The sequence below is a fragment of the Mauremys mutica genome, chromosome 21 (assembly GCF_020497125.1).
Source record: "Mauremys mutica isolate MM-2020 ecotype Southern chromosome 21, ASM2049712v1, whole genome shotgun sequence".
Taxonomy (NCBI): domain Eukaryota; kingdom Metazoa; phylum Chordata; order Testudines; family Geoemydidae; genus Mauremys; species Mauremys mutica.
Genome location: NC_059092.1, coordinates 15,323,607 through 15,338,209, shown reverse-complemented (window position 1 = coordinate 15,338,209; position 14,603 = coordinate 15,323,607). Strand labels below are relative to the sequence as shown.

Genomic DNA, 14,603 nt, shown 5'->3' with positions numbered 1-14,603 from the left:
TTCCACTCATTTCTCACAAACAAGTCACTGTGTCTTATTCCTGCATTCTTTATTACTTCATCACACAAGTGGGGGACAATGGTATGGTAGCCCAGGAAGGCTGGGGTAAGAACGGAATGAACAGGTGGTGTTGTTGCAGGAGCACCCCCTGTGAATAGCATACAGCTCATAATTTATGCAGGATCGGACACAGAGCAGCTGTGCTCTCTGGTTCTATGATACAGTGGTTCTCTAGTACACTTGCCCATAATCTAGGCAGGACTGATTCTATTTTTAGATACCAAAAAGGAGGGATTGACTCAGGGAGTCATTCCCAATTTTTGCTTTTGCGCCCCTGGCTGCTCGGCCAGGGGCACTTATGACAGCACCAAATGGGGCAGTGCAAAAGGACAGGTAACCATGCCCATCTTATTACCATCTTATTACCAATTTATGGTATGGTAGATGGTACAATATGGCTGGTAACCATCTCTGCTGTCATGCAAAAGCAAAAGCATGCTGCTGTGTAGCGCTGCTGGCCCGCCTCTGTCAGCGGCATCTAGTACACATACGGTGACATACACAAAAGGCAAAACAGTGTCCATGGTTGCCACGCTATGGCGTATGCCAGGGCAAATCTGGGAAAACGGGCTTGAAATGATTGTCTGCCGTTGCTTTCCCGGAGGAAGGAATGACTGGCGACATTTACCCAGAATCCACCGCGAAAATGATTTCTGCCCCAGCAGGCACAGGGGTCTCAACCAGAATTCACAGAGACAGCCTAGACTCAGTTAATTGTTCGCAAAAATGTATCTTTGCAAGGAATTCACTCCCTGTTTCCCATCTCACAGCTTCCACTGTCTCCAGACCTGCCACAGCATCCCCCTCGCAGAGGCTGGCAAAGATTAGGCAGCGAAAGAAAAAGACAAGGGACAAGATGTTCAAGGAACGTATGGGCTGCTACCTAGCAGAGGCGGACCAGCAGAGCCAGTGGAGGGAGACCGTCTCTCTGTGCCAGCGCTCACACAGCGAACGGGAGGAGAGGTGGCGTGAGGAAGACAAGCAGGCGACTGAAACAATGCTTGGACTAGTGAGGGAGCAAACGGACACGCTCAGGCGCCTTGTGGATGTTCTGCAGGACCGCAGGAGGACAGAGACACCCTGCAGTGTATCTGCAACCGCACTCCCCCGCCACAAAGTCCCATACCCCCCTCACCGAAAATAATCAGGAGGAGGGGCGGCCGGGACGTGAATACTGTCACTGCACCACAGCACAGTGCTCAAGTACCCAAAAGCTCTCATACCCTACATTTGCCGAAGTCCTTCACTTCCAGACTCACAGTAGTCCCAATCCCAGTCCCATCCCCTAACTGTCTACTTAATTAATAAAAATGCTTTGCTGTTAATTACTGTTTCCGTTATGTTTTTTCAAAGAAGACTGTGTTTGAATGGGGGGCGTGGGGAAGGGGGTGGTTAATTGCATAGGACAGTCACCTTTCCCAGGGTACAGACACGGGGGCAGGATCAGCAGCGGGTCACACACACGGTGCAGTCAGTAGGCACCCTGGTCGGGTTTTGGAGGTGGTTTCCAGGATCTGTGTGGGCGGGGGAGATGTGACTTTGCAGCGGGGGAGGGCGGTTACAGATCTTATACAGCGGTCCTTGTCCTGGACCGCTGAGTCACGCAGCTGAGGAATCTGTATCCGTCCTCCTCCACCACAAGGTCACATATCAGCCCGCACACAGAATTCCATAAAGAGGGATGGCAGGCTCCGTTGAAAGAAGCATTCCGGCACTGCGGACCGCTCTAGGAGCAGGAGCCTGTCATTCCTTGAGTTTAGAGGCGGTCTTTACATCACCGCACACCCTACCCAGCACAGCCTGCGTCCCAGTTTCAACCCTTTCACGAAAAGTCATGAATAAAGAAACCTTTGTTAAGTAATAATGGGACATGTATTTTATTTTTACACGTGTGCTGGAAGTGGGGGTAACGGGGTAACGGGGTATGTAACCAAAGAGGAGAGTCAACAGTAACTGGGTAAAGAAACAGGGGCAGGTTCAGCTTCTCTGTAAAGAAACTGAACAGTCACAGGTCACGCTGCTCGCTGGTATTTGAAGAGTTCCTTGTCGCTGTCCCAGGCGCCTGTATAGGGCTTCATGAGCAAGTGCATTAGTGGGCAGGCTGGGTCCCCGAGGATGACTATAGGCATCTGCACATCCACAACAGTTATTTCGTGGTCCGGGAAGAAACTACCTTCCTGCAGGCGTCTGAGCAGCCCACAGTTCCTGAAAACACACGCATCATGAACCTTGCCCGGCCACCCGACGTTGATGTTTGTAAAACGTCCCCTATGGTCCCCCAGTGCTTGCAGCACCATTGAAAAGTAGCCCAATTTCTCATCAGCTGACTGTGGAAGAGGTGGACGATAAAGTGCGAGGAGGAGAAAACGGCGATGATCGCAGCGGGCTCCGTGCTTGCAGTGCTGTGGCGTCCGCGCTGTCACTGACCAGAAAAGTGCACGAACAGATTGCCCGCAGGCGCTTTCAAGGAGGAAGGGAGGGAGGGAGGTTGTGATTGACGGTTCAATGACGACACTTACCCAAAACCACCCTCGACACATTTCTCCCCCCAGCAGGCATTGGGGGCTCTACCCAGCATTCCAATGGGCAGCAGGGAGTGCGGGAACTGTGGGATAGCTTCCCACAGTGCACCACTTCCAAAGTCGACGCTGGCCCCGTGAATGTGGACTCAGAAATTCGAATTAGTGTATTTAGTATGGATACACAAATTCGACTTCATAAGGTCGAATCCACAAATTCGAACTAAGTTGATTCGAAATAGTCTTGTAGTGTAGACAAGGCCTTAGGGTACGTTTATACTTACCGCGCGGGTCGACGCAGCGAGTTCGACTTCTCGGAGTTCGAACTATCGCGTCTGATCTAGACGCGATAGTTCGAACTCCGGAAGCGCCGCGGTCGACTCCGGTACTCCACCGCGGCAGGAGGAGTTGGCGGAGTCGACCTTGGAGCTGCGGAGTTCGCTTCCGCGGGGTCTGGACGGGTAAGTCATTCGAACTAGGGTAGTTCGAATTCAGCTACGTTATTCACGTAGCTGAATTCGCGTACCCTAGTTCGACCCCGGGGCTGTGTGTAGACCAGGGCTTAGGTAGTTACATGGCCCCAGGACTGTTATCTGTGCATCTCACTAGCTTTACTGTATGTATGCCCGCAAGATTAATCTGGAGACTCCAGGACAATCCTGGAAGGTTGGCATCCCTAGTTATGCCAGTAAGTTACCACGTTGACTTCAGTAGACTCTTCATGTGATTGGCTAAATAGGTCTTTTCCATCCCTGATTTCTGAACATGTGGAAGCAAACGCATGTTGTGCCTTTTCCCTGCTGTCTGAGGTTGAGGGCAGGACTTGATTGTTCCATCCCTGTTTTCATTTACCAGCTCATTCATCCCATCCATCTTCCCTCAACATCGAGTCCTCATTAGGCTGAGGAGGAACACAGCGGCCTTTCTTTCCCACAAGAGGATCTTCTTGACCTCCCTTCCTTCTCCTTGTCTGACAAATTGTGGGAGCTGACCCAGATCGTGATGTTTGCTGGGATAATTCAGTCCAGCCTCCCCTGGCAGGCAGCTGTCTCGGCCGTGTGGCTGTCCTGGGTGCACAGACAAGTGGCTAGTACATCGAGTGGAAGTATTGGCAGGATGGGGTGCGCGGGTTCACTTTAAATAAGAACCAGCTCTAACCTTTCTCCCAAGTTCAAACCAAATCTGGCTGAGCTGCTGAGACAGAAGGTGGGTGGTTTTGTGGGTAAGGCGTCGGCCTGGTATGCAGGAAATCTGGCTTCAATTCCTGGTTCTGCGACATCCTCCCTGAATGACTTGGGGAGGCTTCATAGATGCTCTGCACCTCATTGCCCCATCTGTAACATGGGGAGGAGAAGGAGAATGCTTTGTTTCTCGCGTCCTTTGTTTAATTAGAACAAAAGATCCCTAGGCCAGGGACTGTTTCTGACTATGTGTATGTACGTCATCCAGTGTAACAGGGCCCTGATGGTGAGTAGAGGAATACCAAGAATAAGTTCAGATAACTTTTTCCTATGTTCATGAGCAAGCTTGGGTTCCTACACGACCGTGGTGTAATCACAGTGGGGGAAGCAGCAAAGAATCCTGTGGCACCTTATAGACTAACAGACGTTTTGCAGCATGAGCTTTCGTGGGTGAATACCCACTTCTTCGGATGCAATACAGTGGGGGAAGTTCACCCATATGCAGAAGGTCTATGTGAGGCTTATGCACCACTTACGCCCATAGGTGGTGGATTTAAGTGGGGTATCGGCTTCTTGGTGCACAGGCCTTGTTCATGGGCTTTCTGCACGGGGGCGAGCTGCCCCCACCATGACTGGCTTGGGCATTCCAGGGTGGAATTGCCATGCCAGCTGCTCCTTTGCAAGCACGTGCCCCATGGTGTGATTTACGTCGCGTCGCTGGGAGGCCTGTCTCCTTTGTTCTTCCCGACAGGCCATGAAGATCACTGCGGTGAGGGCAAATGGGAAAGAGAGAGTGAGACTAGAAAGGGGAGGTGGATTTTGCTTTGCGTTCGCTCGCCCAAAAGGCGACTGCGTAAAAATGGCACCTCCCCATTCCACATATCTGTTCCCTGCATGTCGGCAAGCCACACTAACTACCTTTACTGAAACGAGCCTGTTTTCCTTACCGGTGATCCCCGAAGAGGCAGTGCGGCTATGGGAGAGCAAGCCGGATTCTAATCTGTACCAGGCACATTCTGCCCAACTAAATTCCAGCTGTGGAATCTTTACTATCGTTAGAGATACCAGCCGAGGAAACAAGTCGGGTTGATTCTCCGATCCCTTGCAGTGCCCGTAATGCAGACAGTTAGAAGAATCTCGCTGCTGCCTTCCAATAGGGTCAGTTTGAGCTGCAGTATTTACAATCACTTTTCTGACTATAAATCCAAGAGAGGCAACGTGGGATAATACACGTCCCTATTAGCATCGCGTGTAAAATGAAGAGCCACAGCACCCTGTTCAGGCTCTGCCCAAAATTAAATACATTTTTGGATTAAGCAACGTCATACGGAGATATTGGAACAGTAATCGGCTCTTTGTAACCTTTCACTTCTGTACATTGCACTGACGACATTGTGCTCGGATAAAGACCCCAAATGTCTTTATCAGATGCAAAATGCTGCCTGCAATGATCTAAATTTTGCTCCCGTGTCCTATGCATCTTCAGTGAATTTACAGTGTGGGATTCTCCTGCAGTGAATGGACATAGAACCCGAGGTACTTTTTACCTCTTTATAAAAGAGGCAGACGACAGACACGCATGTCCATCTGCCTCCAGGTACCTTGTGCAGCCTCTTTTCCTAGTGCCAGACAGCTTGTCCTAAAGGAAGATGCTAGCTATGCAGTTCTGCCCAAGCCCATCCCAATGGCTGATGGATGGGAACAATATTGCAGCAGGCAGACCCACAGCTTCAAGGCTGCTTCCTCTTCCTCCTCTTCTCCTCCATCCCCCATGGTCTGGTTTTAGCAGCCATGGCCTTCACCCTGGGCTTAACATGCTGGTAACAGGATCTTCAGGCAGAAGAATCTTTAGTGGCTGATAAAACCTTAACTGTTGTGAAGCGAAAGCAGGTTTCCTTTGAAGTGAGCCTCGCATTGCAGTTCGATGCTCTAGCCTGTGTATTTTAACAACCAATAAAATGATTTTTAAGCATAAAGCCTTGAGCCACCTTTAAGGGGGGGAAGGAAAGAATTGCTAACGTCATTAGCTGGAATGTATCTTCTTCTTTTTTTTTCCCGGTGGGTTATAAATAAGGGGCAGAATCAACCTGTATCAGCCATGAAACGTCCTTTCCTCTGCAAAGGGAGATAAATCCTATACATTCCTTTGTGGATGGTTTCAGCGGTTTTGTCTGTTGGTTTTGTTTTAAAGGCTCTAATATCATCCACTAGCCAGCCTCAGCTCGGAATCACTAGCGTGCAGTTATGAAGCTCCTTGCGCGCGCCTGTGTTTTCTCGTTATAATGACTATTTATTATTTGGTTTACAATAGGGCCTAGAGACCCCAGCTACTGGGATCTCATTGTGTGAGGTGCTGCACATACACACAGTAAGAGACAGCCCCTGCACCAAAGAGCTTACAGGCTAAAGAAACAAAACAAAGGGCAGGTGGACAGGAAGTCGTATTGCCCTCATTTAAAGACTTCCACAGACTGCAGCTCAGATGCTAAGTGACTTCCCCCAGGTCACACAGGGAGCCGAGGAGGGAACTGATCTCTTGAATGCTCATCTGGTACCTTAACTACAAGGCTATCCTTCCTCTCCAAGGACATGCACTTGTTAGTTGGAAACGTGGAACACATCTACACAGTGCAGCTGGCAGGAAGACAGGAGTAATCCCCAAAAAATAACCATTGGCCATTCTGATAATTGCATGGCACTGCGAAGGCCGGTGGCGGGTCTCCGTATCAAGAAGCAGCCACGGTCCGTTCCAACTAGGGTGACCAGACAGCGAGTGTGAAAAATCGGAATGGGGTGGGGGGTAATAGGAGCCTGTATAAGAAAAAGACCCAAAAATCGGGACTGTCCCTATAAAATTGGGACATCTGGTCACCCTAGTTCCAACACAAACGAAAACAAAACACTGGGCTCAAGAGGGTGTTGCAAGACAACACTGGGGAGCAGATGGGTTTGGGACGGACTGGAGGAAGAAGAGGCTTTTAGGGAAGGATCTTCAGGAGAAAAGGGAGGGTCTTTGGAGACTGGAGATCCTTCCATAGGTGGGTGGGTGGGTGGGATGAATGAATTGTGCAAAGATGAGAGCGGGGAAAGAGCAGTAAAGGCAGCAGGATGCTATGAGAGTAGAAACATAAGCAGGTTTGCTAGCATTGAAGTCAGTGGTCACATTTCCAATGATAGCACAGTATTAGGCCTATGGAGCCGTGAAGGGTTGAGCAGGGGACCTTGAATGGGATTCCCAGGCCCTCACAATATTTGCACAGTCATAAGCTCGCTCTGGTTCACTCACTGACGCTGCTGCAGCGAGAAGCCTTGTGTTTCAATTTTGAACTTGTATGTGTGTGTACGCATGCATGTGTGTGAGAGTGAAGACAATAACCGTACATGATGTAACATAATATAACGCAAATCTCTCCAAAATTGCATTTTGATCACTTGTTAGCCAATCCAACAGACAACATCACCCGAGGGGGAGCGGGAGTCATTGTGGGTAGGTTGCTTGCCCATCCCACTCCATGTGTTTCTTCTAAAACTCCTAATCCACAGTGGATTTGCCGGCATCTGGCTCTCAGTTATAACAGGGAACTTTCCCACCCTGTCCAACTTCAGAAAAGTGTCACAATTCAATGTTCTGAATCTTCTTGGGTCATTGTCAACTGTTGCAGTGGGAGCCGGTGATGTCATGAGCTGAGGAAAGATACCCTGTTACCATGAATGAAGAGGGATTGTGTGTATTTGGGGTGGGGTGTTTGGAGTACAAATGGGGGAAAGGACAGGGCTCTCTACTTTGTATGACCAATGACAAACAAAACATTAAATTATTAGTATTATTTATTACTTGTGTTACCATAGCATGAAGGAACCCTAGTCATGGGCCAGGACTCCACTGTGCTAGGTGCTGTACAAACACAGGGAAAAAAGACAGTCCCTGCCCCAAAGAGTTTACAATGTGTTATGAACCTTGATGTAAACTCATCCTCTTGACACTCCACTCTGTCCCTGATTTAGCTGGTAATGCTTGGGGATGGGTGCCAAAAACTGTACATGGGGAATCTGAATAGGGTGGGTTATAGTAATTAAAGCAAGGAATTGGAAGTCAGGATTCCTAGGTTCTGTGTTCAGCTCAATCACTGACTTACTGTGTGGCACTGGATAAATCATCTAAGCTCTCTGTGCCTCAGTTTACCTATGGATATAATAACAGTATCGTAGTGGAGTTGTGAGTAATGCAGAAATTTGCCCATGAATTAAACACAGAATGCACAATTGACTGTGGAACTCATTGTCACAAGATATCACTCAAGAGCTTAGCAGGATTCAGAAAAGAATTAGACATTTATATGAATAAAAAAAAACCCCTATCCCATAACTACAATTGCAAGGATCCTTCCTCTGAAGCCAGTGCTGGCCACTGTTGGAAACAGCATACTGCACAAGATGGACCCCTGGTCCTCTATTGCAATTCCTGTGTTGCTCGATCAATTAATTTCATGCACATTTGCACCCCATTTGTGTCCACTTTGCAATCAAGTGTCACTAGAATGAATACGCCCCCAAAATTAATGTCAAGCTTCCGTGCTCCAACATCCACTGAAAGCAAATTTAAAATTCACTTTCGGTGAGTGTCCTCGCCGGAAACCTGGCTGTAGGAGTTATGCTCATCCAGTCAAGAAGCAGAAACAATACCATGTGACTTATGTGACCAATCATAATAAAGCAACACAAGCCACGCAGTAAATGAGATGGAGGCGTGTGTGCAGGAAATTCGTTGATTATTTTTAAATAACAAACAGGCCCAAAATATCACGTGTTCACATGAATGTCCCACAAACACACCTCTGAGTTTTTCTCCTTTGTCTTGACTGATCATGTTGAGTGTAAGTCCATTGGCCTACCCCCATCCCTTTGCAGGGTCATAGATTTTAAGCACAGAAGGTCCGTTATGATCGTCTAGACTGATCTTTGGCATAACATAGGCCAGAGAATCTCCACAGGGATTCCTGCAACAAACCCATATCTTTCCTCTTGCAGCCTGCAATTCTCCCCTGCCGTTTGGCCTCCGTCCTGGTCCCAACATACGTGCATCCATACATTTGCCTACACTGAACCTCGCTTGTTGCCGTAATCTCCCCAAGTCACTGCACCCCAGCGTACAACCCAGGCACTAGCAGAACGCATGCACGTAGCGAGATCTAGCAATGCAAGAAACAGGGCGAGAGTAAAGAAAACCTGTTCCCCACCTCCACGCACACACACCCCCCCGGGGAATTAAAGGTTCCCAATGTGACACAAATAGCCCGTGAGGGACTGTGCTCCTTAGGGGGCTTGAGCCAAACCGTTTGGAACGACCCCTGTTGATTTCAAAGGGCTTTGACTCAAGCCTTATGTGAAAGGAGAATCAGATCCAGAGTCTTCACTACATGCACAAAAGAGAGATGTGCTTTGGTTCACCAAAACAGAGGGTGCTCTTGGGAACTACACCCCCCACCCTTGTCACCCCAGCTCCTAATCTGTCACTGAGCAGCCTGAAAGCCTGATGGAGGACTCCCCTCCCCCCCAACCCCGAACGCTTTTCACTCTTGATTTTTGCTCCATTTTTTCTTGTCCCTGTGAAATTTAATCATGTTTTCTAGCCCTTTAGGCCTCACAGAGTCCAGCAGCTGCATTCTCATCTGGTTTGAAAGCTTATCCGCATACTTCTCAACCCCAAACAGGGCTCGGTCCTCAGAGCCTTGCTGATTAAACACAATAAACCAGACCCTAGAAAGGGGGCTCATGCCGCCCTTCACGCTATCCAGGAGGGAGATGGCTTGGGATAAAACACATCAGGGCAGACTCATGCTTTTAGAAAAGCTCTCTTGAGTCTCACAGGTAAAACAGGGCAATGCAAGCCCAGCATAAATACTGGGCTTATTTTAACGCACAGTAATTTAGATGGGCTGCAGCACCTAGTGCAGGGAAGCCATGTGCTGGGCCACAGACAGTGCTGATTGGTTGCAGTACAGAGAAGCTAGGAGAACTCTCTATTCCTCCTGGTCTGGTTCTGTCTTTTTAGCTTGTCGAACGTAGGAGCCATGATGCTCATCTATCTATTTATCCTCTCTACCCGTGTAGCCATTACGGTAACCTAATCCTACAGCCTGATTCACATAGTTGCCAGATAATGAGGCAGATTGACCAGATGACAGCAGTAACTCTACTTCCTAGGGGCCCTCTTGGAACGCACAGGCTTAGTAATTATTCTTTTTCTCACGCTGATACCTATATGGCTCCCACTACCAGAGGGTCTGAGCACAAACCAGTGTTTAAGGTACTTACGGTCTCTGCACCATTCTGACACAGGGCACTGCTATTATACCCATTTTAGAGATGGGGAACTGAGGTACAGGGTCACACAGGAAGCTTGTGGCAAAGCAGGAACCTTGAACTCAGGTCATCCCAGTTCCAGGCTAGCACATTAACCACCTAACCATTCTCCCTCTCTCTCGCTCACCCTTCCTCTCTCTCACTATGATTCCTCTGGTGCCATGGTCGCTATTGATCAGGAAATGCATCTAGGGTGACCAGATGTCCCGATTTTATAGGGACAGTCCTGACATTTGGGGATTTTTTATATATGGGCTCCTATTACCCCTCACCCAGTCTCGATTTTTCACATTTGCTATCAGAGATCACGGTGAAACAGGACAGTCTCTGCAAAGGATGGAACTCGGTGCGATTCACCCTCTCTTTCCTGTCCTCCATCGTAGGTGTGGTTCAGTAACCGAAGAGCCAGGTGGCGCAAGCAAGCAGGAGCCAATCAGCTGGCAGCTTTTAATCACCTGTTGCCAGGGGGCTTTCCGCCAACTGGAATGCCGACTCTACCACCCTACCAGCTGCCAGATTCCACCTACCCCACCACCACTATTTCCCAAGGTGAGCACCAACTACCAGAGTTGGTTATTTCTGGGTCTGTTCTCATCTATTATGCCACTCCGCCAGCCAGACCGCCCTACCATTCTGGATTCCCGTCACTACCTTCCTTTGAAGCAGCTGCTCTGGGCAGGTTGGCCTTGACTGGGAGGGAGGCCAACGTTTGATTCAGGCTGATGGACGCTCAATAGTTTCCATTCTTGATACTAAGCACAGCCGGTCAGCTTAATGACCATCGGTCCCTATTCCTGCATCAAGGTCTCCCATGACAATGGCTGCTCCACTTACCATGTCACTGAAAGTGGAGACTAATGAATCCAAAGTGAATTCTGTGTGGGACTGGTGACTATGGCTCAGCTGAGTGAAACGCTGGCCTCCCAGCCAAGGGCAAACCGACATGTGCAGCTGCTTTGACCGTGAAACCGGGCAGGTGGGAGAATGTGTATTTCCCCTTTTTTAAAAAAATCTTCAAACTACCGTCTAAATTTGAAAAGCCGGGCCCAGTTCTGTCCAGTTCTGCAGCAGCAGCCATGGAAGGTCACACAAGAATAGTATCGGAGCCCGTTTAACAGAGCAACCAAAGCGTTTTGCACTGTAGTGAGTTGGACACCAGCAACCACACACACAAGGCTTTAGGCACTGGGCAGCGGCAGGTAACCTCCGAAACTGGAGTCTGAATTCAAGCCCCTTGCATCAGCTCTTGGATTTGGCTCCGGAGCTGGTTTTCTGGCCGGGGGGGATGCTGGAGTTTTATTCAGAGGCCGTCCAAGTCAGTGGAAAGTCCCCAGTTGACTCCGATGGGCTTTGGATTGGGTCCTTACAAAGGATCTTACAACCTTAGGGACCTCAAACCAACATCTCTTCCTGCCTTGTGTTTCCTGCCTATTTCTTTATAGACTGAACTGTCCATAATGTCCCTTTCTCCCTCACCTGCTCCTCCCCAGCAAACTGTGGGGATCAGGGTGTCATTGGAGAAGGAAGATTTAGACATATTGGGGGAAATTTGGGGAAATGCTACTGGAGCTTTTTCAGGCGACTCCATCTCCAGCCCTAGGGGAATAGAGAACCCCGAATGGAGAAAATCTGTAACCCTCTGGGCTAGACCTGCCTGCAACAGGGAGGCTGGTATTGTAAAAAAGAGAGAGGTTCTGAGATCAGGAGCAAGGGGGCCTTGTGGAGAACAGAGCTCAGTTCCTGCTCTGCACAACTGCAGGGAGTGAGAGTTTGCTGGGTGCACCTCAGACTCCCACAAAATATTCCAAAGAGGCCAGAAAACTGCCACACAATTTCTTCATTTGTGCTCACATGCGACCCAGGTCCGGGATAGCCAGGTTGGCTGCAGGGCAGGGCTCAGCTGCACTGGCACACCTGGATGGGAAGCCAAAGGACTGGATTAGCAGGGATGCAGGTCGGGACTGAGGTGCATTGGCTGAGCTGATGAGGGAATGCTGGGTGCTGGCCAGGGTCAGTTCCTCATTGTTTGGAGAACATTACGTTCAATCACAACTTTGGGAAAAATAAAGAACAGAGGGAACTATGCGGAAATGCCTCTCTGGTCTGGGCCAGCTCCCACCTCTCCCTGCTGTTCTCCTCAGCAGCCCTTGGGCTCTTCCCCACTGCCTGATGATGCAGGCCTGGCCTCCGGTCATGTCTCATGAATGTTTCCCTATGACTGATTTCTTCACAGATGGGAGCAGCACCGTGCACAGACCCCAGCCCCTGCCACCGTCCACCATGCACCAGGGAGGGCTGGCAGCTGCTGCCGCCGCTGACACCAGTTCTGCCTACGGGGCCCGACACAGCTTCTCCAGCTACTCAGACAGTTTCATGAACCCTGCAGCTCCCGCCAATCACATGAACCCTGTCAGCAACGGCCTCTCTCCACAGGTACACAGTGCTCTTCCGTTCTTCTTCTCCAAGCCAGGAGCGTTCGGTCAGCCCAGACCCTATAGGAGAGGGCAGGCGCTATGCGATCGCTGTCCAACACTATTACTGAACGAGTTGTTGCATGTTCTCAGGGAGCCCTGATCTATCTGTCTGTCTGTCCATCCATCCATCCTGAGCTTATTGCCGCAGCATCTGAGCATCTGCAACCTGTAACAAAGCTCAGATCCTGTATCTGAGATGTCACACTCTGCTCCCAAGTATCTAGAGACTCGCTTGAGTCATCAAGTTGAGGGTTGGCTGGAACAGCGTTAGGGGGGTTGTTCCAGCCCATTACAGAGGTGGGCCCGGCTCTGACGTTCCCATGCCCACCAGGGTCTGAACTTCCTCAAAGTTCAGGGATGTCTGGGCCTGGGATTTTGGTTCCAGTCTCTATCAGGAACTACTTGTGATGTACTCGATTTTCTTTATGACCCCATCGTACATAAGAAGAGCCACATGAACTGTGAGAGAGAAAACACATATTCCCCATATATTTGTTCAAACAAGAAGAGAGCACATCTGTATTGAGCTTACCGGGCCAAAATCATACCTGATGCAACACCACTGATCTCAACCTCCCTCCCTGAGCTCCATATAGAATGTGGGATTCCTGACAACCAGTCCCCTGCCCCAACCACTAGACTAACCTGCCACTAGGCTAAGTTCTGGGGGCTCAAAAATTCACAGGGCTAGATCTACAGTTGGTAAGCGCCATTGAAGTCAATGGAGTTATAAGGATTTACACAAGCTGAGAATTTGGCCCACCGGTCTCTTACACTGGCTCACCTGGAATATTAACGCTAATTTTCTATCAATCCAACGTACCGTCAGCCTTGTCAGACAGAGCATTTAATTCTCTTAGAATCATAGAATCTCAGGGTTGGAAGGGACCTCAGGAGGTATCTAGTCCAACCCCCTGCTCAAAGCAGGACCAATCCCCAACTAAATCAACCCAAGCAGGGCTTTGTCAAGCCTGACCTTAAAAACCTCTAAGGAAGGAGATTCCACCACCTCCCTAGGTAACCCATTCCAGTGCTTCACCACCCTCCTAGTGAAAAAGTTTTTCCTAATATCCAACCTAAGCCTCCCACACTGCAACTTGAGACCATTACTCCTTGTTCTGTCATCTGGTACCACTGAGAACAGTCTAGAGCCATCCTCTTTGGAACCCCCTTTCAGGTAGTTGAAAGCAGCTATCAAATCCCCCATCATTCTTCTCTTCTGCAGACTAAACAATCCCAGTTCCCTCAGCCTCTCCTCAGAAGTCATGTGCTCCAATTCTCTTCTCTGACATGTCATACTTTGGCTCCCATATGCACGTTTACTTTTAGCGGTAATAAGACACTTATCATATGTTAATGGGTGACAATAATGTCTTGTACTCACATAGCTTCTATTATCCTGAAGGATACCAAAGTGCGTTGCATTCTTGTTCTTTCCTATCACTGAAATACAACTATCTGGGAAGTGATATATGGCTGTTATTTAAGGACTTGTCTACACAGTGGAGTAATGTGCATTACAGGGGTGTGATTTCTAAAGTGTACTACTGTGTTGCGCATTAACTGCTCCATGTGGACCTTGCTGGTGTGCACAGAAAGCTTGTTAGTGTGCTTTAACATAGTACCGTGTCACACAGTAAAAGAGTGCTCAGCAGCACTGTTTAAGACGGGAAGTGCAGGATCGTTTATTTAGCTGAAACTACAGGGAGATTTTCAGTAGGCGTTTGAAATGAAAAGGTTGGAACTGTTTAGTGTGGAGAGGAGGCAAATAAGAAGGTAGAATAGAGGTATATAAAACAGTTACTCGTCTAGAGAAAGCAAATATAATACAAGAAAGTGGGGCTATTCAATGAAACAACAACTCATACAAGGACAAACTTTTAACACAATGCATAATTAATAGGGCTGGTTGGAAACACTTCCACTGAACCCTTTCCCATTGGATAATGCAATTCTGTCAAAATCGTGTTGATTTTGCTGAAATTTTATTTAGGAGGAAAACAGCA

General features: G+C 48.8%; 1 protein-coding gene across 2 annotated transcripts in view; it reads left to right on the top strand.

Annotated features, from left to right (window-relative positions):
- The window catches only part of PAX7 (paired box 7), a 151,907-nt gene that overhangs the window by 80,678 nt on the left and 56,626 nt on the right, over positions 1–14,603 (top strand). The window contains exons 6-7 of one of the 2 annotated variants that reach the window (XM_044996554.1): positions 10,507–10,672; positions 12,357–12,556. In XM_044996554.1, coding sequence (XP_044852489.1) covers positions 10,507–10,672; positions 12,357–12,556 — 366 coding nt within the window. Of the gene's footprint in view, positions 1–10,506; positions 10,673–12,356; positions 12,564–14,603 lie in introns of both variants that reach the window. The other variant, XM_044996553.1, reaches the window with a different exon arrangement.